Source organism: Hyperolius riggenbachi, chromosome 3 (assembly GCF_040937935.1).
Source record: "Hyperolius riggenbachi isolate aHypRig1 chromosome 3, aHypRig1.pri, whole genome shotgun sequence".
Classification (NCBI taxonomy): Eukaryota; Metazoa; Chordata; class Amphibia; order Anura; family Hyperoliidae; genus Hyperolius; species Hyperolius riggenbachi.
Window position 1 is genome coordinate 504,165,182 of NC_090648.1, and position 25,738 is coordinate 504,190,919.

The following is a 25,738-nucleotide window of genomic DNA, read 5'->3' on the forward strand; positions in this document are numbered from 1 at the left end:
ATTAGATGGTGAACTCCTCTGAGGACAGTGACATGACTCTGTACTCTGTAAAGTGCTGCAGAAGATGTCAGTGCTATATGGATAATAGTATGGTAGGACATTAGGCTATGGCTATGGTAGGATTAGATTGTGAGCTCCTCTGAGGACAGTCAGTGACATGACTATGTACTCTGTAATGTGCTGCAGAAGATGTCAGTGCTATATAAATACATCATAATAATATGGTAGGACATTAGACTATGACTATGGTAGGATTAGATTGTGAGCTCCTCTGAGGACAGTCAGTGACATGACTATGTACTCTGTAATGTGCTGCAGAGGATGTCAGTGCTATATAAATACATAATATTAATATGGTAGGACATTAGACTATGACTATGGTAGGATTAGATTGTGAGCTCCTCTGAGGACAGTCAGTGACATGACTATGAACTCTGTAATGTGATGCAGGAGATGTCAGTGCTATATAAATACATAATAATAATATGGTAGGACATTAGACTATGACTATAGTAGGATTAGATTGTGAGCTCACCTGAGGACAGTGACATGACTATGTACTCTGTAAAGTGCTGCAGAAGATGTCCGTGCTATATATATATATATATATATATATATACACATAATAATACTAATATGGTAGGACATTAGACAATGATATGGTAGGATTAGATTGTGAGCTCACCTGAGGACAGTCAGTGACATGACCATGTACTCTGTAATGTACTGCAGAAGCTGTCAGTGCTATAGAAATACATAATAATAATATGGTAGGACATTAGGCTATGACTATGGTAGGATTAGAGTGTGAGCTCCTCTGAGGACAGTCAGTGACATGACTATGTACTCTGTACAGTGCTGCAGAAGATGCCTGTGCTATATAAATACATAATAATAATATGTGAGGACATTAGACTATGACTATGGTAGGACTAGAGTGTGAGCTCCTGAGGAGTTAGTGACATGACTATGTACTCTGTAATGTGCTGCAGAAGATGTCAGTGTTATATAAATACATAATAATAAAATGGTAGGACATTAGACTATGACTATGGTAGGATTAGATTGTGAGCTCCTCTGAGGACAGTCAGTGACATGACAATGTACTCTGTAAAGTGCGGCAGAAGATGTCAGTGCTATATAAATACATAATAATAATATGGTAGGACATTAGGCTATGACTATGGTAGGATTAGAGTGTGAGCTCCTCTGAGGACAGTCAGTGACATGACTATGTACTCTGTACAGTGCTGCAGAAGATGCTTGTGCTATATAAATACATAATAATAATATGTGAGGACATTAGACTATGACTATGGTAGGACTAGAGTGTGAGCTCCTGAGGAGTTAGTGACATGACTATGTACTCTGTAATGTGCTGCAGAAGCTGTCAGTGCTATATAAATACATAATAATAAAATGGTAGGACATTAGACTATGACTATGGTAGGATTAGATTGTGAGCTCCTCTGAGGACAGTCAGTGACATGACAATGTACTCTGTAAAGTGCTGCAGAAGATGTCAGTGCTATATAAATACATAATAATAATATGGTAGGACATTAGGCTATGACTATGGTAGGATTAGAGTGTGAGCTCCTCTGAGGACAGTCAGTGACATGACTATGTACTCTGTACAGTGCTGCAGAAGATGCTTGTGCTATATAAATACATAATAATAATATGTGAGGACATTAGACTATGACTATGGTAGGACTAGAGTGTGAGCTCCTGAGGAGTTAGTGACATGACTATGTACTCTGTAATGTGCTGCAGAAGATGTCAGTGCTATATAAATACATAATAATAAAATGGTAGGACATTAGACTATGACTATGGTAGGATTAGATTGTGAGCTCCTCTGAGGACAGTCAGTGACATGACAATGTACTCTGTAAAGTGCTGCAGAAGATGTCAGTGCTATATAAATACATAATAATAATATGTGAGGACATTAGACTATGACTATGGTAGGACTAGAGTGTGAGCTCCTGAGGAGTTAGTGACATGACTATGTACTCTGTAATGTGCTGCAGAAGATGTCAGTGCTATATAAATACATAATAATAAAATGGTAGGACATTAGACTATGACTATGGTAGGATTAGATTGTGAGCTCCTCTGAGGACAGTCAGTGACATGACAATGTACTCTGTAAAGTGCTGCAGAAGATGTCAGTGCTATATAAATACATAATAATAATATGGTAGGACATTAGACTATGACTATGGTAGGATTAGAGTGTGAGCTCCTCTGGGGACAGTCAGTGACATGACTATGTACTCTGTAAAGTGCTGCAGAAGATGACAGTGCTGTATACATTCATAACAATAATTCAGTAAGGCTTCTCTTTACACTTTGGTTGCACTGACCTGTGTTAGCTGTGACGAATCTCCCTGCCAGTCCTGCGGGTTTGCGTATACACGCTATGCAATGATCCTTACCTCCAGCCAGACTCTATCAGCCTATCATCTCGCAGTTCAGAGCCACCACCTCTCTGTAGGTCGTGCTGCCGTGCCAGATTTGCATTGTGCTACCCAGGTATGACTGATTGATTGACTCGAGTTCCAGGGCAGGATTAGCATAAATCGCACGCCTGTATTCAGGAGAGAAGGAGATTTCACAGGGAATTATGATGTGTGCGCACCGTGACGCCCTTGTTGTGAGGCACATGCTGGTCTTTAAAGGGAACCAGAGACAAAGCACCCTCATGTATTTTACCATATATATCAGTGGGAACATTAGAGAAAATACCTACCCTGCTCTCTGTTTCATTATTTACTGTTATTTACTGTTCAACTTGCTTCTTAACAGCCCAGATAAAATCCCCGACTGAGCATTCAGTCTGGCTTTGCTATAATTACTCAGCTATAATGATTCCTGAGCAGAGCCACTAGGGGGCAGGCTTGGGCTTGAAAAGACAGCACAGAAGACAGACTCCGCTATAAGGATTCCTGAGCAAAGCCAGACTGAATGCTCAGTCAGGGATTTTATCATGGCTGATAACAGACAGCAGGGTAGGTATTTTCTCTAATGTTCCCACTGATATATAGCAGGTGCAGAGACGAGCAACAAAATTGATACGTGGGATGAAAGGTCTCACTCAGGGCTCGTTTCCACTATTGCGTTGCGAATCGCCGCGATAAAAATTTGCATGCGAATTTCACATGCGGGTGTATGCGAATTTTCATGAATTCGCATGAAAATTCACATGAATGACACTGTATGCGAATTTAACCATGGCAGTGCCGTGGTGCATTTACATTGATTTCCATGTGAATTCGCATGCGAATTCGCATGAAAATTCGCATACCAAAGCTGCAGGCGATTTCTCTATTAAATACATTAGCAGCGATTCGCATGCATTCCACTCGCAGGCGAATTCTGCGGCTCTTTTGTGCGTTTTTTCACCGCTGAAAAAAACGCACCTCAACAACGCTACAGTGGAAAAAGGCCCATCCACTTGCATTACATGTGCGAATCCGCATGCGTTAGACGCATGCGGATTCGCGATAGTGGAAACGAGCCCTTACCAAGAAAGGTTAGATAAACTGGGTTTATTTAGGCCCCATTCACACTTGCGTTTTGCCTTGCAAACGGACCGGATCCCGTACGGTTCCGATCAGGATCCGGTCCGTTTGTATCAGGCATGCATCAGGCTGCCATCCGGATCCGTGGGCAAAAAATAGCGAAATTAAATAAAAAAATATTGGGGTCAGCAGAAGGTGCACCTGTAGAATCAGGTTCCTCCGCTGTAGGCCTCACCTCCACCTCCGACATTCTGCCAAACAGCTCCAGCACGTCTGTCACTGCTGCTCCACTCCAGACATGCTTGGCCCATGTGTCCCCATCCGAAATGGCCGCTTGGATACGCATAGGAAGTGGGGTAGAACGTCAGGTTTTTGTAGGCAGTGTGTTCTGTGCCTTCCATTTCTCATTGGTTTCTGTGTTCCTGATGGTGCTGTCAGGCTCCGGTCAGGATGCGTTGGCCGGAGATCCGGACCCAAAAAATAGCGCATGTTGGAAAAGAGTCCGGATCCGATTCGGCTCCGGTACATACGGAACGGACGCGTGTGAACGTCCGCATAGACATTACATTGCTATGCGGAACGTACGTTCTGTTTGTACAGAATACGGTCCGGATCCGATCAGGAAAATCCTGATAGAGAATGCTAATGTGAACCGGGCCTAAGTCTAGAGAAAAGACGCCTTAGAGGGGATCTAATTAACATGTATAAATACATCAGAGGGCAATATAATAGCTTGGCGGATGAGCTTTTTGTCCCTAGGCCTTCTCAGAGGAGTAGAGGACATGATTTGCGCATGGAGGAAAAACGTTTTAGCCATTTATTTAGGAAAGGGTTCTTTACAGTAAGAGTGATTAAGATGTGGAATGCATTGCCACAGGAAGCCGTTATGGCAAACTCTATACCTGCATTTAAAGGGGGCTTAGATGCTTTCCTTGCGTTGAAAGACATCCATGGCTACAATTACTAGGTAATGCCTAATGATGTTGATCCAGGGATTTTATCTGATTGCCATCTGGAGTCGGGAAGGAATTTTTCCCTTTTGGGGCTAGTTGGACCATGCCTTGTGGGGGTTTTTTCGCCTTCCTCTGGATCACCAGGGGTATGTGGGGGACGGGCTGGAGTTGTACTTTGTACTGGTTGAACTCGATGGACGTATGTCTTTTTTTAACCAAAATAACTATGTAACTATGTATATGGTAAAATACATGAGGGTGCTTCGTCTCTGGTTCCCTTTAATACATTTTTTTTTTCTCATCAGGACAGGAGCAGACAATAGTCATATGTGTTGTGAAAAATAAAACTTTACCCAGATTGGTTTAAATAAACGTTTGGATACTTTTGTTTGTATGCACGTTTACTATACCACCAACCGTAGAAGTTAAAGTGTAGCCGAGGCGACGTGTGACATGAGATAACCATGTGTATGTACAGTACCAAACATATTAATAACCAGGCAGTTCTACTTGTTTTATTTTTCTGCCTAAGGGCTCAAACCTACTAGCAGTCTTTTCTAAGCGTTAGTGATTTGTAAAGCTCTTGCTAATGCAATGCTATGGGGGATGATTATCAAATCACATCGTTTAAGTGGGATCACACCTATAGCATTACATTGGCAAGAGTTTTTTTTAAGTCACAAAGAGCTCAGAAAAGCGCACCTAGTGGGTACCAGGCCTGAAATAGTTAATTTCTAGGCATGGAAGTGACAGCTTCTTCTTGTCGGTAGTTTGTCAGGAATATAGTAAACATCACTGATAAGCAAATTACAGCGATACAAGTTTTCCTGGCAGAATACAACTTCTGAGAGCAAAGAGAGATAAAATACATGAACTATTGACCTTTTTCTAACTCTGGGACACTTAATAGGCTGCCACTGATTAGAGACTGTAAAACATTCAGCCTACTTTGTAAATGTTTAAATATAAAATAAATCCCTGGGATATTAAAAATGGCATTTTAGGAGTGGGAGGATAACTATAATTGTTTTTCTCATCAGTTTCTTTTCACCTCGGATTCCCTGTAATTAGCCCACATCTGCTGAAAAATGATGCCCAGGCACGTTTATGGAGGGAAGCAGGTAATGTAAGGGGGCTGCTATAGGCGCCTGTAGTAGTATCAGCCTTCAGCACCCACATTTTCCACTGTAATCAAAATGATTATGGGCATCTATGGCGGCACTCAAACTGCCTTGGGGGCCAATATTTTTTTTTTTGCGGTGAAGAGTATAAGAATCTGTGAGGTAATTTCAATATAAAATCCTCATTCATTCAGAACCAGACCTGAACTCAGAACTTCGCTGCGCTAAAAGATAAGCAACAGCATAATAACCTTTAAAGAAAAACACTTCTTTGTTATAGCTGATACAAATCCTGCAAAAAATCTGCAGTGTGTCTACTTCCTGCTTTCATGGAAGCAGCCATATTGTTAACATTCTGTGTTTACAAATTAGCTGCTCTGCTGAGGCAGCCAACTGACATAGCTGAGATATCCAATTACAACTTGTGCTTAGTGACTAATGAGGGGGAATTAGACAGGCTAAACTCTCACATACAGGGTGGATTTCTCTCTGTTTTTCTTCTGTCCTGTGCAAGAGTTCAGGTCCACTTTAAACTCTCACTCAAGGTTATCCGGACTGGATATCGGGACTTTCCTGTCAGATTAAAACCTACATTACCAGAAATTAGTGCAATTAACATTTTAGCAGCCAGATAGCTGCAGATAGAGGAATAGAATGAGTCAGTCCGGCCCTGGCTTTAGCAGACTGGTCAGACTTGCAGATGGAGGAATAGAATGAGTCACTCCGGCCCTGGCTTTAGCAGACTGGTCAGACTTGCAGATGGAGAAATAGAATGAGACAGTCCGGCCCTGGCTTTAGCAGACTGGTCAGACTTGCAGATAGAGGAATAGAATGAGTCACTCCGGCCCTGGCTTTAGCAGACTGGTCAGACTTGCAGATAGAGGAATAGAATGAGTCAGTCCGGCCCTGGCTTTAGCAGACTGGTCAGACTTGCAGATGGAGGAATAGAATGAGTCAGTCCGGCCCTGGCTTTAGCAGACTGGTCAGACTTGCAGATGGAGGAATAGAATGAGTCAGTCCGGCACTGGCTTTAGCAGACTGGTCAGACTTGCAGATGGAGGAATAGAATGAGTCAGTCCGGCACTGGCTTTAGCAGACTGGTCAGACTTGCAGATGGAGGAATAGAATGAGTCAGTCCGGCACTGGCTTTAGCAGACTGGTCAGACTTGCAGATGGAGGAATAGAATGAGTCAGTCCGGCCCTGGCTTTAGCAAACTGGTCAGACTTGCAGATAGAGGAATAGAATGAGTCAGTCCGGCCCTGGCTTTAGCAAACTGGTCAGACTTGCAGATAGAGGAATAGAATGAGTCAGTCCGGCCCTGGCTTTAGCAGACTGGTCAGACTTGCAGATAGAGGAATAGAATGAGTCAGTCCGGCCCTGGCTTTAGCAGACTGGTCAGACTTGCAGATAGAGGAATAGAATGAGTCAGTCCGGCCCTGGCTTTAGCAGACTGGCCAGACTTGCAGATAGAGGAATAGAATGAGACAGTCCGGCCCTGGCTTTAGCAAACTGGTCAGACTTGCAGTAAACGAGAGGTAGAGAGAGTTGGTTGATGACTCAGTTTGTTGGCATTTATCAGAAGCTGCTCTGTAAGGTTGGGATGACCTAATGCTTTAAAGGACATTGGAGGTGAAAATAAACAAATGAGATAAATAACTGTATCTATACTGCTTCTTCTAAAAATAACCCTTTTAGCTGTCTCAGTTTTATTTTTTTTATTTTTTTAAATCTACGTTAACTTTTTACTGTTTCATGGCCTCTTCTAAATGACTCATGGATTGAAGTATGCCAGAGCTAAAATCTATGAACTATTGACCCTTTTTATCTCTTTCCTGCTATCAGAAGCCATCCAGAAGCCAGGAAAGTGTTTTATGGCTGTATTTCCTTATCAGTGAGGGTTATGCTATAGTCTGACCCGGACAGAAACTGTCACTTGCATACCTGATTTGTAATACTTTCAGGCAGAGAAAGTAAAAAAAAAAGGAACACAGCCCAGTTATTTGTGTGCTTGGCACTGTACATACACATGTCCATCTCATTATGTCACATGTCACCTCGGGTATCTTTTAAAGGGAAAAAACTCCAAAAACTCAATGGGAAGCGGCGCTAGTGGGCTTTCTCAGCTGCACTATTCCAAAAGGGGATTCCACAAACCTTTCAATTGAATAAATGTAAAAAAAGGAACATGCGCTTCTAAAATATCAACTACTTTTTAATCAGATAATTGTATGAGTCAACAAATCAATATAATTTAAAAAGGATCCTATACGTATAAAAACAATCCACAATCATCCCACCATCACATTCACACAATCATACACTATGCGTGACCTGCCGCATATAGCCTTCCAGCACCAAGAAAAATTTGTTTAGTTTCCAGGATGCAGTTCACTTTTGCAAAAAAAGGGAGCTCAAGTTGCAGCGTTACAACGAATAAAACTTGCGAGTCCTTCAAAAAAAAGACCCAGTGTGTCCACAATGGCAGGTAGAAAAATTTCATATGCTCTCCACCGTTATAGAGAAACTCCAGGATTAATCCTCCCAAGGTTGTGATGTGGTCTATAATGCGCTTCTTAGATATATATAAATTGCTCATATCATTGATCCACTCAAGGTACCTTAAGTTAGATGATCAGGTCCTGCGTGGCTAAGAACTCCACAACTCTCCGTCTAGATTGCGGGGATACCCGGCGGCCTACGTCACTTCCTTCTGGCAATCCCAGTGGTGACGCTCGCTCTTCCGGGATCTTCGCTTGTAGTGTCTTTGTTGTCGGTGACGTCACCTTAAAGATATAGGAGCTCTTTTTCGAAGTGCAGCCGCTAAGCGCTTCTACGGCTCACAGCTCTTAGATATCTTGACACATAGAAGACAGAGTCAATATCTTCACCTCTACGCGTTTCAGCTAAATAACGTTAGCCTTCTTCAGGAGGAACAGTTGCCATTTGGGACCTCTCATGTTATATAGACCATCTGATTCAAGTAACCACCTCTGCAGGGGAGTTTCCTCCCATAATTTCATATGCAAATTTCTCCATTCCCCCTGGCTGTTAACCCTTTCCATACCCACATTTTCTCTCACATTCACCCAAATTACATCAAGGGATTGCCATACAATAAAAATTAATTTATTCATTAAAAAATGCAAATGTTTCCATTTCATTGTTTAAACCTTTAGGAATCAAAGTGTCCAATTGGAAGATCCACTTTGATTCATTTCTTGACATTTTACGGATGTAATCTCCTCCCCTTGGATCTTTTTTAATAATTTCTAGGCCCCAAAAAGTCGTTCCCCTCAGAGATCCCCCATGTTTTTCTTTGAAATGGTTAGATAATGAGTGTTTCATGTTTTTCTTCATGATATTTTTGCAGTGCTCACCTATACGTGTATGCAGGGCCCTCTTGGTTCTACCTACATATATTTTATCACAGGGACACTGGATACAATAAATAACTCCCTTTGTGTTACAGGTTATTGAGTCCTTAATTTTGTATGTTATTCCGGCTTCTGTAATAACTTCTAATATCCTGCCAGGGTTATGAGTGACTCTACACCCAGTACATATTCCACATCTCTTGAAGCCCTTTTTCCCCTTTGCCTCTTCCGGAAAATTCTGCTTTTTCTCATTGGCAGCTGTGGCAATTGATAGCCCTATATTTGGTGCCCTCCTAAAGATTAATTTTGGTGTGTTTGGCAGTAAATCGCCTAGAGTTTTATCTTCCCTCAATACACTCCAGTGTTTTTCTACTATTTTTGCAACCAATCTAGATTGGGAAGTGTATTGAAAGATCATGGAAAAATCCACGTTAGGTACCTTGAGTGGATCAATGATATGAGCAATTTTATATATATCTAAGAAGCACATTATAGACCACATTACAACCTTGGGAGGATTAATCCTGGAGTTTCTCTATAACGGTGGAGAGCATATAAAATTTTTCTACCTGCCATTGTGGACACACTGGGTCTTTTTTTAAAGGACTCGCAAGTTTTATTCGTTGTAACGCTGCAACTTGAGCTCCCTTTTTTTGCAAAAGTGAACTGCATCCTGGAAACTAAACAAATTTTTCTTGGTGCTGGAAGGCTATATGCGGCAGGTCACGCATAGTGTATGATTGTGTGAATGTGATGGTGGGGTGATTGTGGATTGCTTTTATAAGTATAGGATCCTTTTTAAATTATATTGATTTGTTGACTCATACAATTATCTGATTAAAAAGTAGTTGATATTTTAGAAGCGCATGTTCCTTTTTTTACATCTTTTAAAGAGAACCAGAGACGAAGCACCCTCATGTATTTTACCATATGTATCAGTGGGAACATTAGAGAAAACGCCTACCCTGTTCTCTGCTTCATCCTTCACTGCTCAGCCTGCTTGTTATCAGCCCTGATAAAATCCCCGACTGAGCATTCAGTCTGGCTTTGCTATAATGCCTCAGCTATAATGATTCCTGAGCAGAGCCAGAAGGGGGCAGGCTTGGGCTTGAAAAGACATCAGAGAAGACAGACTCAGCTATAGTGATTCCTGAGCAAAGCCAGACTGAATGCTCAGTGGGGCATTTTATCAGGGCTGTTAACAAGCAGGCTGGGCAGTGCAGAATGAAACAGAGAGCAGGGTAAGTGTTTTCTCTAATGTTCCCACTGATATATATGGTAAAATACATGAGGGTGCTTCATCTCTGGTTCTCTTTAAGGTTCCCCTCCATAGGCTGGTGATTGAGTTTTGCGTGTAATTTAGGCTCTTGAGTCAGATGCTGTCTTCTCGCATCTCTCGGGGGAATCCAGTAGTTAGAAAGCCTTTTTAGTATGAGTAATAGCACAGTTATTACAAAGAGAAGTGATGATGTCACGCTGCCTACAGTGACTCCTATGTAATGAAAGGAGTGCAGAATGCCACTATGAGAGAGAGAGCAAAACGTTTCTTTTTTTAAATGTAGCTGCTGGAAATATAAAAAGTAGATTAGTAACAGAGTGTTTACACCCCAAATGTATGTCAAGAGGCATAAGAATCTGCAGATAATTTCCCGGGACGGGTAGAATTGTTTCATGACCCCATAAGGTAGCGACATTGGCCCAGATCTTTTTCACACAGGCAGTTAACATCTGTACGTGTATGACTCCAGAAGGTGGCGACATTAGACCAGACCTTTTTCACACAAAAAAAGAGAAAACCGGTGGACACTGGTATCGCAGAAGGTGAACATAGGCGCCAAAAGGATAAAATATGCTGAAATTGTTAAAAAGCTGTGGAGGCAGCGGTGGACTCACCTCCCCCAAGCAGACATGAAGCTGTCAATTATTTATCAAAATAAATGTATTCACATACTCCAAAATTCAAGCAACGCGTTTCACAGGTATGTTCCTGCTTCCTCAGGCAATAACGGGTAGGAGTATCACACAGCCAAGTGTCTAGTGAACGCCTAGCGCCTCAGGCAATAACGGCTTAGCACCTCTGAGGCACTAGGCGTTCACTAGACACTTGGCTGTGTGATACTTCTACTCTCATGGCCACTGTGCTCATGGCCACTGATAGCTGCAAGGATAGAAGACAGAATGTCAGCACAGGGGCACTGGTAGGTACAAAGTCATCCTTTCCCCCATCTGCAGGCTATAGAAAAAGGATTTAGGAAACGTTTCCTTGCAGTGCATTATCCCCAATACAGAAAGTCAATTTTCTACAGACCTATTATTTCATTGTGTATTTACGTAATGCTGACATGTTTTAGAATCCTGTATTTGAGTATATTGTGCAATTAACATCATACACTGCCCTTCTAAATCCATTTTGAGGGGAAGCCGTTAATGCCTATCTTCAAACATTTAGACATAGTTCAAACATAACAATTCTTCATCAGACTCTATTCATATAAACAGAAGTATACATGTGTTAGAGATTTAAATCCAGCAGTAAGAGTAACATGTACCTTTTCCCTCTGTTTCCTGCCTGTCTCACTTGGAAGTCTGAAGTAAGTGACTCGTGCTGCCAGCTCACTTACTGAAGGATGGGGAATATAGTCACTAAAGCAGGAGAGAAGCACCGGACAGTAGTAGTAACATGAACTCTTAAAGTGTACCTGAGGTGACATGTGACATGATGAGATAAACATGTGTATGTACAGTGCAAAACATTAATAGCCGGGCTGTTTTACTTGTTTTATTTTGCTTGTTTTATAGTAGCTTGTCGGGAAGATAGTAAACATAACTGATAAGCTAATTACAGCCATAAAAGGTTTCCTGGCAGAATACAACTTCTGAGAGTAGAGGGAGATAGAAAAAGCTCAATAGTTTGTGTATTTTTCCTCTGGGACACTTAATAGGCTGCCATTGAGCAGAGACAATAAAACATTAAATCTACTTTTTAAATGTTTAACCACTTAATGACAAGCTGACTTTTAAAAACGTCCTGCTAGAGCCTCTTAAAGGGAACCAGAGATGAACGTTTCACACAAAATAAACATATCAGTCGATAGCTTGTAAAGAATAAATGCTCTACCTGATAATTTTGCCGCTCTGGTGTGCCTTTTTTAGTGTTTTTTATCCATTATTGCTCCAGGAAAAATCAAATATGGCCGCTGGCTCATATCCCTTCTGCTTCCGGGTTATGAGTTGTTCTGGATGTGCTGTCTAGGCTAAATGAGACTGGGCTGCTGTCTAGGCTATATGAGAAAGGCTGCTGCAGCCTTTCATCTGTGTGCTTTCATTTTGGTATGATGTGCAGCTGCCTGTAGGAAGTGTCTCTCATAGGAATGAAACTGCAGTCATCAGTATCTACAGTATGCAGACAGAGTGCACACAGAGCACACAGGGATCATATTGCCACACGTGTCTGTTTCAGAGCTTCTCTCTCAGCAGCAGCAGCCCCTCCAATGTCATCACAGCTCTCAGTATGCAAAGCAGGAAATCTGAGCCAGGAGGTGGCAGGCTTAAGGTGCATACACACATCAGTCTATAGTCTTTGGAAAATGAAAGATCACAGACCACCCTTCTTACCACCCTTCATGTAGTATGAGAGCTATACTCTACACAGTCTTTTCTATGGAGCTGAACTCCACATCAGAAAAAAATCTTTGCAAGATGCTGCACACAAAGATGCTGTACAGACACAAAAGATCAGTATCTGCAAAAGATCTGTTCCTGACAAAGATCCGTTCCTGCAAATTGCAATGATAGTCTATGAGATCTGCAGATCATCGTACACACATGATTTAACTGACATTCATCTGCAGATCAGATCCACCAGGATGGATTTTCAGATCTGCGGATGATTGCTTGATCTGCAGATGAATGTCAGTTAAATCATGTGTGTATGATGATCTGCAGATCTCATAGACTATCATTGCAATTTGCAGGAATGGATTTTTGGCAGGAACAGATCTTTTGTGTCTGTACAGCATCTGTGTGTGCAGCATCTTGCAAAGATTTCTGTCTGATGTGGAGTTCAGCTCCATAGAATAGACTGTGTAGGTATGGCTCTCATACTACATGAAGGGTGGTAAGATTGGTCTGTGATCTTTCATTTTCCAAAGACTATAGCCTGATGTGTGTATGAGCCTTTGGGCTTGAAAAGACTCCACAGAAGAGTGACTCAGCTATAATGATTCCAGGTCAAACCTAGACTGAGCCAGTCGGGGATTCTTATCACAGCTGCTAATAGACTAATTAAGCAGATAAGAATGAAACTAAAAGCAGGGTAGGTGTTTACTGTCATGTTCCCACTGATAAATGTAATAAAATACATGAGGGTGCTTCCTCTCTGGTTCTCTTTAACAGCTCCAGGACGTTTTTATAAGGCAAACAGTGCTGTTGCCGCTGTGCGCGCTCCCGCGTGTGCATGTGAAAATAGTGGGGGAAAAAACACCATAGAAAAAATACACCTTTATTTCCAAATACTATATTGTTACCATACTTTTTACTAGGGACATAATGAAAATCTTGTGATAACCAGGACAAATAGGCAGACACAATGTGTGGGTTTTATGCACAGTAGCAGTGTATATATTAAAACTATAGTGGATGAAATTGGAGAAATAGTGTATTTGTTCATTTTTTTTCCTTGTATTTCCCTTTAAAATGCATAGAAAATAAAGTAATTACTGGAAAACAAATATCAACCCCAAAAAGCCCAATTGGTGGTGAAAAAAACAAGATATAGATCATTTCATTGTGATTAGTAGTAATTAAGTTATTGGCAAATGAAAGGGATGAGCACTGAAAGGTGAAAATCGCTCTTGTCCGTTAGGGTAAAAACCCCTTTGTGGTGAAGTGGTTAAACCATTGGATATATATGTAAAAAGTCATTTTTAGGAGTAGGAGGATAGATACAATTCTTTATCTCATCATTTTATTTTCACTTTGGGTTCACTTTAAATGAGGGTGGGGTGTGCATGAGGTGCTGATATTCCCTTATAGGGTGAGGGTTCACTCCTGCTTCCTTTGCATTTTCTCACCACTCACAGCTGATTCAGTAATCAGAAATGTGAGCTGAAAGCATGGTTCATTTGCATCTTACCTGAAGCTTAAATAGAACAAAAGGGAAAGCTATATGTAGTGTAGGCTTTCCCATTGGGGAGTCAGCATTCTGAAAGCGAAATAGTGCCCTACTTCAGCACCCAAGCCAGTGGACAGGGTCACAGGGAGGTCACTTCAGCACCCAAGCTAGTGGACAGGGTCACAGGGAGGTCACTTCAGCACCCAAGCTAGTGGACAGGGTCACAGGGAGGTTACTTCAGCACCCAAGCTAGTGGACAGGGTCATAGGGAGGTCACTTCAGCACCCAAGCTAGTGGACAGGGTCACAGGGAGGTCACTTCAGTACCCAAGCTAGTGGACAAGGTCACGGGGAGGTCACTTCAGCACTCAAGCTAGTGGACAGGGTCACAGGGAGATTACTTCAGCACCCATCTAGTGGACAGGGTCACAGGGAGATTACTTCAGCACCCATCTAGTGGACAGGGTCACAGGGAGGTCACTTCAGCACTCAAACTAGTGGACAGGGTCACAGGGAGATTACTTCAGCACCCATCTAGTGGACAGGGTCACAGGGAGGTCACTTCAGCACCCAAGCTAGTGGACAGGGTCACAGGGAGATTACTTCAGCACCCATCTAGTGGACAGGGTCACAGGGAGGTCACTTCAGCACTCAAACTAGTGGACAGGGTCACAGGGAGATTACTTCAGCACCCATCTAGTGGACAGGGTCACGGGGAGGTCACTTCAGCACTCAAGCTAGTGGACAGGGTCACAGGGAGGTCACTTCAGCACCCAAGCTAGTGGACAGGGTCACGGGGAGGTCACTTCAGCACCCAAGCTAGTGGACAGGGTCACGGGGAGGTCACTTCAGCACCCAAGCTAGTGGACAGGGTCACAGGGAGATTACTTCAGCACCCATCTAGTGGACAGGGTCACAGGGAGGTCACTTCAGCACCTAAGCTAGTGGACAGTTCCATACGGGATTCAAAACAGTTGTCTAAGAAGGGTAACATTTTGACACCGCAATACACAAAAAGCAGGGGGGGGAAAGTGTAATAGGAATGCACGTGTTTACATTGGTCTTTGGACGTTGGGTTTTTTATTTTATGTTTGTTTTATTTTATTTGGGGGGGGGGGGGGGGGGGGGGCAAGGGGAGAGTCTCTATCTCTCTTGCATAGTCAAGAAATGTATCTGCTTCTCAACAACATGAAATGTCACCTGAACTGACAAGTGATATGAGAAAAGCATGTGTTTGAAAAGTGCCATTGCTGCATACCACTGGGCTGTGTTCCTTTTTTTTTTTTCTTTTTTCCCTCACTGTAGGGCTTAAAATTTCAGGTATGCAAATGAGTTTCTCTCTGGTTAGACTGACTTAGTGATTTGTTTGCACCTTAAAGTAGAATGTCACCTTAAATACAATAGAGTGAAAATAAAAATGATTATTTTCTTTGCTACTAATTTTTTATTCATTATCTGTGCAGCCCCCTCTTCCATGTATATCAACCATGCACAGCAGCGCCCCCTCCCATTCTATGCGCAGCCCCTTTGTTCCATGTATATCAACCATGCACAGCAGCGCCCCCTCCCATTCTATGCACAGCCCCTCTCTTCCATGTGTATCATTCATGTACTGCAAGCCCATCTGTTTTCATGCACAGCTCCCTTGGGCATCAGCCTCCTTTTTCATATGTAGCAAGCCTCTCCTTCATGTCTAGGTATCGCCCTTTGGCTTCAGCCGCCCAATGCTCGGGCCATTGAGGCCTATCCAGAAATCCAGCCCTGTTTAATTATCACATTCTGGAGTTGTTCCTTTACTTCCTCCACTTTCATTGGCATTGAGGTTTCTAAATGAGGAGCCTTCAAACCTTGATGTCTCTATCATTATTCCTGCCTCTTACCGACTGCTGCCGCTTCCAACAAACCTAATGAGATCATCCTGCTCTCCCGATACATCCCCCCTAATAAAAAGAAATGGATTGTTGAGAAACCCAACGGCAGGAATGACACCTTGGTTACGGCGCAGTGCCGAGACAGAAGCCACCGTGGGCAGAGCTCTCTCCCCCGGAGATATTAAAAAGCTCGATGGATCCATCAGCCAATCGGTGCGCGGCAGCCCTGGAGATGCCGGTTTGGAGTAGAATTGGCCTTTAAATGTGAATGAGTTTAGGCTGGTTTCTAATAACGTTTTATGGCCGCGTGTATCATTAGAGCCCCCGAAAAAGGCATTACCGCAATCCTCATCTAGTTGAACACGATGAGTATTACGCTGACGATTTAGTGCGGCGGGTGATTGAGGCTGTAAAGGATGATAAATGGCTTTGCCTTGATGAAATCTCTCCATCGAGAGCCCTTCTACATCCCCGCTTCCCTCGTTCGTAGCGCCGCGCGGCACAAATAGCCAATCGTCAGTCCCATCTGTAGTTTTCGCACCTCTCGGCTGGTGGTTTCCCAGAGCGTTGTCCTCGTTTGACATGAGCTCAGGGCATGTTCTGCATGTGAAGCTGACATCTGTCCCTTTTTTTTATGTCCTCTCTCTCTCTCTAGCTGCAAGAGCAAGCTGTACTCCGCCAAGCTGCCAAACACCAGCGTGATCATCCCTTTCCACAACGAAGGATGGTCGTCCCTCCTGCGCACAGTGCACAGCGTGCTCAACCGCTCCCCTCCCGAGCTCATCGCGGAGATCGTGCTGGTGGACGACTTCAGCGATAAAGGTGTGTATGGCGCTCCTCCATTGGGTTTGATTATCGAGTACGCAGGGTCTGAGCTTGGAAAGTTAGTGGGCACAGACGGGGCTCAGTGAAAGTGCAAAGAAAGTAGACAGAGGTGGGAGAAGGTGCAGCTTTCAGGAGTAGATCTACACGCCCAACAAAAAAGAAAAGAGGAATGGGGAAAACAAACGGGTGCAAGTAGGAAATTTGGGCGCCACAAATTTCATAGTGGTGCCGGTTCCACACTATCAATTATCATTTGTGTGGGCACCTATGCGGCGCAGATAATTATTGTTTTCAGGGGGCAGGGAAGAGGGGTTAAAGTTATGCGTGGGTATCTTTAAGGTTAGGCTTGGGGAGGGTTTGTTAGGCAACAGAGGTTGGGGGGGTGGTCTCTAAGTAGGGTTAGGCATTGGTGGGGGGTTGTTGAGGGAGGGTGGTTAGGGTTAGATGCAGGGGCGTAACAATAGATCCTGAAGGGACGCAGCTGCAGGGGGCCCCGAGGGGTGAAAAATGTATTTTCCGTGTCCTGAGAAACTGTCAACTAAGGGCACGGAGAGAAAAAAACTTTCTGATCTCTGCACAAGTGTTATAATGACTGCATCTGCTCAGCCACTGATAAGAAATCATACAAAGTTTTGTACACACACAAATTTGTAGACAGTCCCTTTTCTGTGTTCAGCAGGGTTTTGTGTACAGTGCCCTGCCCCAGCCTCTCCATCCCCTCCCCAAGTGCTGTGTACTGTAGTGATGCTGGAGGAGTCTGCAGAGCCAGTTCTGCTCCATCAGAGATGGACAGAGTGAGTGTAATAAGTAGAGTTGGGCCGAACGGTTCGCCTGTGAACGGTTCCATGCGAACTTCCGTGGTTCGCGTTCGCGTCCCGCAGGCGAACCTTTGCGGAAGTTCGGTTCGCCCCATAATGCACCATGGAGGGTCAACTTTGACCCTCTACATCACAGTCAGCAGGCCCAGTGTAGCCAATTAGGCTACACTAGCCCTGGAGCCCCACCCCCCTTATATAAGGCAGGCAGCGGCGGCCATTACGGTCACTCGTGTGCCTGCATTAGTGAGAGTAGGGCGAGCTGCTGCAGACTGTCTCTCATAGGGAAAGATTAGTTAGGCTTAGCTTGTTCCTGGCTGCATACCTGTTCTGTTCAGTGAGACCACTGCATACCTGTTCAGTGAACCTGCCACTGCATACCTGTTCTGTGAACCCACCACTGCATACCTGTTCAGTGAACCCGCCACTGCATACCTGTTCTGTGAACCCACCACTGCATACCTGTTCAGTGAACCTGCCACTGCATACCTGTTCAGTGAACCTGCCACTGCATACCTGTTCTGTGAACCCACCACTGCATACCTGTTCTGTGAACCCACCACTGCATACCTGTTCTGTGAACCCACCACTGCATACCTGTTCTGTGAACCCACCACTGCATACCTGTTCAGTGAACCTGCCACTGCATACCTGTTCTGTGAACCCACCACTGCATACCTGTTCTGTGAACCCACCACTGCATACCTGTTCAGTGAACCTGCCACTGCATACCTGTACTGCTCAGTGAACCCGCCACTGCATACCTGTTCTGTTCAGTGAACCCGCCACTGCCGTCACTACACAAACAGCTGTTTGCGGTGCGTTACACGGTGAGTTTGGTGTGTCAGTGTGAAGCAGTACCTTAATTACACTACCTGATTGATGTATGCACATGCAAGATGTTTTAAAGCACTTTAGGCCTGTCATTTAGCATTCAATGTGATTTCTGCCCTTAAAACGCTGCTTTGCGTCAAATCCAGATTTTTCCCGGGGACTTTTGGCGTGTATCCCACTCCGCCATGCCCCCCTCTAGGTGTTAGACCCCTTGAAACATCTTTTCCATCACTTTTGTGGCCAGCATAATTTTTTTATTTTTTCAAAGTTCGCATCCCCATTGAAGTCTATTGCGGTTCGCGAACTTTAACGCGAACCGAACCTTCTGCGGAAGTTCGCGAACCCGGTTCGCGAACCTAAAATCGGAGGTTCGGCCCAACTCTAGTAATAAGCTGAGGCTGGGAGCACACTCGTCTGTCTGTTTTCTGTATGCGTTTTCTGCACACCATGTGTGTCTTTATGTGTGAAAACATGCACGTTTTATCACAGAAGCTTATGTAATTGATAGAGTAAGTGCTCCCAGTGCTTCACTGCTGTCTGTTTCTATCTGCATGGGGAAAACATATTCAAGGATGCACTAGCCAATTGAATAACATTGGTTCTCAGTTTACCTGTGCAGAAGGGGGAGGGGGCCCCATCCAAGGTTTTGCAGGGGGGCCCAGTGATTTCTAGTTACGCCCCTGGTTAGGTTTCTGCAAGCGGATAATATCGGAGGACAAGATATATTTCGGCGTGCAATCTTCCCCACGCTGCGCCCGACTTGGGTGCCGCCATAGATATAATGTTGTTAGGTTTGTGGCCACTCAGCAGTGTAGTTCAGGTGTCGGCGATCGCCAGACCCCAAAATTAGTTCTCCCTCCAAGTTGCTGCGACTTGGAGGGGTAATAGTACTTAACACCGCATGGAATTTGAGTGGCAGCAGGGATAGCCGTCCATCAGCTGACCAGGTGGCGATGATACATGTACACCAGGATATCAGGATGGCATTAATGTTGGAGGCTGGGCAGGGTTAAGTACTCCTGATCCCGACCTTTGCTCCGATATATTTATAATATAATATTGTTACAGTTGCTGTGCACTAGCACACAACACCATCCTCCCACCTCCAGCGCCCCCTGCAACCCCATTCTGACTACGAATATGGGTGGGGACGGGGAGGAAGTGGCAGTTCCTCCTCCCCTCTGCCTGTCCACAATTCAGCCCCCTCCACTCATTGCTATAGTTCGGTATTTGTTTGACTTCGCACAGCGCGCAGGGTAGCTGCGCAGTATGCGGGCCTGTGTTAACTGAGGTCGGAAAGAACCTCAATTATCACATACCTGCACCTGATCTGTTACATGTTCATTGTCTGTGGTGTGGCTAAAAGTATTAGAGGCAGAGGACAGCCAGGCAATGTGCATTGTGTAACTGTTAGGCATAAAATAAAATAAAAAATTCTTTATTTTGATCTGGTAAACAAGTAATAAGGATGCTAACCAGGCAATCCAAAAGTTAAAAATCACTCTTACTTTTCTTCTCAATAAAACATCATTCCCCAGTGTACCTGACTCTTATTTGGTACATCTGCCGCACAAAGGAAGTTGCAAGGCATGCTGGGTTGTCTTTTTTTCTTCTCTACTTTCTCCTCAGACTTAACTAATGCAGCCTGATTGGCTGAAGCCCCTTTCCCTCCTGTTTTCCCCTCCCACACCTCTGTTCCTCTCTGATTGGCCAATATTGCTCATGTTGAGAAACTGCAAGCTCTACTACAGAGCTGGGTGGGAGTGTCTGAAGACTGGGAAGAGGGTGGGCAATGTATACACAATCGGAGTAAGGGAGGAAATGATGTCAGGATTGGCTTCAAGATAGAAAAAGTCAAATCCTAAGAAGGATTTTCTCTTTTTACTATAGAAAAAACACTGAAATCAAAATGTGGACAGTGCAATACATATGTTCTATAAGTAGAGCAAGTATTTATCTACTTATATATGTGTTTTTTTTCTGAGATAGTATGGCTGACAGCTCCTCTTTAAAAGGAAACAAATATTTCAGCTTCCATATCCCTCTCAGTTCAGGTGGCCTTTAAGGTTCATGCTCAGTGATTGCTACCTTCAAGGATCAGAACCCAATCCCTCTGTCGATAGCTCAGAGGCGATTGCTGTATAGGTGCGTTGCTAGGTTACAGCCTCACAATGCATACAATTGCTTTGGCGGGGAAAAGGAGACGATGGGATAGGCGTCTGGTCTCCCTATGACCCAAATTGCCCCGCTGCAGTCCATCATAAATGCGGCAGCCAGAATTATCCACTCCTACCATCGCTCCACCACGGTGGATCCATTACATGTCCGTTGCTCATTTCTGTGAATCGGAGCGCTTCTGGTCAGGTGTAACCTAGGCCTCCACACAAAATAACCAGGTCTGTCGCTGAAGGTCTACAAAGGACTAGGGAAACATTGGTTCCTTGTATTGTTCTGTAGCTCTACACAGGACAAGGGAAACATTAGCTCCTCATGTTGTTGTGTAGGCCTACACAGGACTAGGGAAACATTGGTTCCTCGTATTGTTCTGTAGCTCTACACAGGACTTGGGAAACATTTGTTCCTAGTGCTGTTCTGTAGGTCTACTCAGGACTAGGGAAACATTGGCTCCTCATGTTGTTCTCAGCATCATTAGAAAAAACAGTTGAGTCAGGCACTGCAGTGATTGCTGTTTTAATGGTGTTTCAGATTGAAGTAAATCACCATAGTTTTATCAAAAATTGTGACATTTTAAGGTAGGTGCAAAACATCATCATCATTGGAAATTTCATCAAGTATAAAAATCTTGTGCATTCAAACAGTTGCAAGAGGAGGATGTCCTACCATGTCAAAAGGTGGCGGTGGTGGGTGCAGGGCAAAAACGGTAGCCTAACGGCCGTTTCGCACGGCGGTGCTTCTTCCGAGGCTGATCCACGTTTGTACACATGAATATACAGGCTTTTTATTTCCTGTGTCATGAACTGGGGGCGGGTACGCTATGGCGTACGCATTTCCGGCCGCATGCGTAAAAACGTTCGCGTTAACCAGGCGTTCATGCGTACAAAGAAAGACGTGTTACCAGACGCGTAAAAAACGCGCGTCAAATGCGAACCATGCAAAACGGCATGGGGCGCATACGGACGCGTAATTCCGTACGCATGCAATCTAGAAAAGAGGCGTATTCACCATCTTAAGGGAGCAAATTTCTCCAAATTGCAGGGTTAGTCGCTAGAAAATGAAGGAGCCGTTTGAGGCTAACTGTGTAGTGTAGTGACTCAAACGTGCATGTGGAACGTGAGATTGCATTAAAACACCGAAAATGCGAGAAGGGAGGGAAAAGGGAGAAAAAGATTACTGGTTAGCGGAAGCAATTAATACAAGGATCATCCATCCTTGTTGCAAGACCTGTTTGTGGAAATAGCAATATAAAAGGTCATATATCAAAAATTACATATTTGTTCAAATGGTAATCTCAATACATAGATAGCTGCAACTATGGGTCTAAAAAACATGCCAAGTCATTATGATCATTGAAACCCAATGGACCTAGGGCTTCACTTTTGATAATCAATAACGATTCTTTTCTCAATAGGAGTCGGGAACGATCTCCTCCCCGTTTGGGAATCATAACTTGTGCCAAACCACAAAATTTTAGTACATTTGGATTGCTTTCATGTAATTCTCTGACATGTTCTATCATTCTCGTGGCGCCTTTTCCGTTATCAACGGAACGCCAATGTTCTTGTATTCTCTCTTTTAGGGGGCGAGTGGTCTTACCAATATAAAATCGGCCACAAGGGCACCACAGAGCATAGACTACAAATTTAGTGTTACAGGTAATTAAGTCACGCACTGTCCACTGCAAGGCGCCCACACGATAGGACGTGCCGGTGCACATAAATTAGCAGTGGGAGCAGAATTGGCATCTGTGGTTGCCCTTGGGCCGACATCTTTGTAACCAGTTCTCAAGGGAATTGGGCATACATTCACTTTTGGTGACATGATCCCCAATTGTGGGCGCACGTCTAAACGCTACTAGGGGGGATGGAGGTAGCAAAGATTTGAGGGTGGGATCTTTAACTAGGATGGACCAATTCTTTTTGATAACATTTCTGACTGTACTGGCCATCTGTGTATAATTAAACGTAAAGGCAATTCTATCATCATGTTTGGGGCCTCGATCTTTGAACAGGAGGTCATCTCGATTTTTGTATAAGGCCTCACAGAAAGCAATATCTAGATCCCTCTCGGAATACCCTCTACTGCAAAGTCGCTTCTTCAGAGCATTTCCCTGGGCCATAAAATGCTCTGAAGAAGCGAGGCCCCAAACATGATGATAGAATTGCCTTTACGTTTAATTATACACAGATGGCCAGTACAGTCAGAAATGTTATCAAAAAGAATTGGTCCATCCTAGTTAAAGATCCCACCCTCAAATCTTTGCTACCTCCATCCCCCCTAGTAGCGTTTAGACGTGCGCCCACAATTGGGGATCATGTCACCAAAAGTGAATGTACGCCCAATTCCCTTGAGAACTGGTTACAAAGATGTCGGCCCAAGGGCAACCACAGATGCCAATTCTGCCAATTCTGCTCCCACTGCCAATTTATGTGCACCGGCACGTCCTATCGTGTGGGCGCCTTGCAGTGGACAGTGCGTGACTTAATTACCTGTAACACTAAATTTGTAGTCTATGCTCTGTGGTGCCCTTGTGGCCGATTTTATATTGGTAAGACCACTCGCCCCCTAAAAGAGAGAATACAAGAACATTGGCGTTCCGTTGATAACGGAAAAGGCGCCACGAGAATGATAGAACATGTCAGAGAATTACATGAAAGCAATCCAAATGTACTAAAATTTTGTGGTTTGGCACAAGTTATGATTCCCAAACGAGGAGGAGAGCGTTCCCGACTCCTATTGAGAAAAGAATCGTTATTGATTATCAAAAGTGAAGCCCTAGGTCCATTGGGTTTCAATGATCATAATGACTTGGCATGTTTTTTAGACCCATAGTTGCAGCTATCTATGTATTGAGATTACCATTTGAACAAATATTTAATTTTTGATATATGACCTTTTATATTGCTATTTCCACAAACAGGTCTTGCAACAAGGATGGATGATCCTTGTATTAATTGCTTCCGCTAACCAGTAATCTTTTTCTCCCTTTTCCCTCCCTTCTCGCATTTTCGGTGTTTTAATGCAATCTCACGTTCCACATGCACGTTTGAGTCACTACACTACACAGTTAGCCTCAAACGGCTCCTTCATTTTCTAGCGACTAACCCTGCAATTTGGAGAAATTTGCTCCCTTAAGATGGTGAATACGCCTCTTTTCTAGATTGCATGCGTACGGAATTACGCGTCCGTATGCGCCCCATGCCGTTTTGCATGGTTCGCATTTGACGCGCGTTTTTTACGCGTCTGGTAACGCGTCTTTCTTTGTACGCATGAACGCCTGGTTAACGCGAACGTTTTTACGCATGCGGCCGGAAATGCGTACGCCATAGCGTACGCGCCCCCAGTTCATGACACAGGAAATAAAAAGCCTGTATATTCATGTGTACAAACGTGGATCAGCCTCGGAAGAAGCACCGCCGCGCGAAACGGCCGTTAGGCTACCGTTTTTGCCCTGCACCCACCACCGCCACCTTTTGACATGGTAGGACATCCTCCTCTTGCAACTGTTTGAATGCACAAGATTTTTATACTTGATGAAATTTCCAATGATGATGATGTTTTGCACCTACCTTAAAATGTCACAATTTTTGATAAAACTATGGTGATTTACTTCAATCTGAAACACCATTAAAACAGCAATCACTGCAGTACCTGACTCAACTGTTTTTTCTAATGATGCTGATCCAATGTATGTATTCGATTCATCTGTCATGAGCACGCAGTATTTATCATAATAACAAGGTGGCCTTTAGAACATCTCTCCTTCCTCAAAAATCCCAGTGACACGGTTGTAGACATTGTAGTGCCGGCAACCCTCTTTCTCATTGATTGATCCTCATGTTGTTCTGTAGGTCTACACAGGACTTGGGAAACATTGGTTCTTTGTGTTGGCCTGTACATCTACACAGGACTTGGGAAACATTGGTTCCTTGTGTTGTTGTGTAGGTCTACACAGGACTAGGGAAACATTGGTTCCTCGTGTTGTTGTGTAGGTCTACACAGGACTAGGGAAACATTGGTTCCTCGTGTTGTTGTGTAGGTCTACACAGGACTAGGGAAACATTGGTTCCTCGTGTTGTTGTGTAGGTCTACACAGGACTAGGGAAACATTGGTTTCTCGTGGTGTTCTGTAGGTGTACATTGGACTAGGCACACATTTTTTCCTCGTGTTGGCCTGTAGGTCTACTCAGGACTAGGGAAACATTGGCTCCTCATGTTGTTCTGTAGGTCTACTCAGGACTAGGGAAACATTGGTTCCTTGTGTTGTTCTGTATGTCTACACAGGTCTTGGGAAACATTGGTTCCTCGTGGTGGCCTGTACGTTTACACAGAACTTGGGAATCATTGGTTCCACGTGCTGTTCTGTAGGTCTACACAGGACTAGGGAAACATTGGTTCCTCGTGGTGGCCTGTACGTTTACACAGAACTTGGGAATCATTGGTTCCACGTGCTGTTCTGTAGGTCTACTCAGGACTAGGGAAACATTGGTTCCTTGTGTTGTTCTGTATGTCTACACAGGTCTTGGGAAACATTGGTTCCTCGTGGTGGCCTGTACGTTTACACAGAACTTGGGAATCATTGGTTCCACGTGCTGTTCTGTAGGTCTACTCAGGACTAGGGAAACATTGGTTCCTTGTGTTGTTCTGTATGTCTACACAGGTCTTGGGAAACATTGGTTCCTCGTGGTGGCCTGTACGTTTACACAGAACTTGGGAATCATTGGTTCCTCGTGCTGTTCTGTAGGTCTACTCAGGACTAGGGAAACATTGGTTCTTTGTGTTGGCCTGTACATCTACACAGGACTTGGGAAACGTTGGTTCCTGGTGCTGTTCTGTAGGTCTACTCAGGACTAGGGAAACATTGGCTCCTCATGTTGTTCTGTAGGTCTACACAGGACTTGGGAAACATTGGTTCTTTGTGTTGACCTGTACATCTACATAGGACTAGGGAAACATTGGTTCCTCGTGTTGTTGTGTAGGTCTACACAGGACTAGGGAAACATTGGTTCCGCGTGTTATTCTGTAGGTCTACACAGGACTAGGGAAACATTGGTTCCTCGTGTTGATCTGTAAGTGTACACAGGATTTGGGAAACATTGGTTCTTTGTGTTGTTCTGCAGCTCT

The 25,738-nt window shown here is 43.9% G+C and overlaps 1 protein-coding gene across 2 annotated transcripts in view; it reads left to right on the forward strand.

The window, feature by feature from the left end:
- Positions 1 to 25,738, forward strand: part of GALNT10 (polypeptide N-acetylgalactosaminyltransferase 10) — a 285,295-nt gene that overhangs the window by 174,223 nt on the left and 85,334 nt on the right. For both annotated transcript variants that reach the window (XM_068278341.1, XM_068278342.1), the window contains exon 4: positions 16,618 to 16,784. In XM_068278341.1, coding sequence (XP_068134442.1) covers positions 16,618 to 16,784 — 167 coding nt within the window. The remainder of the gene's footprint in view (positions 1 to 16,617; positions 16,785 to 25,738) is intronic.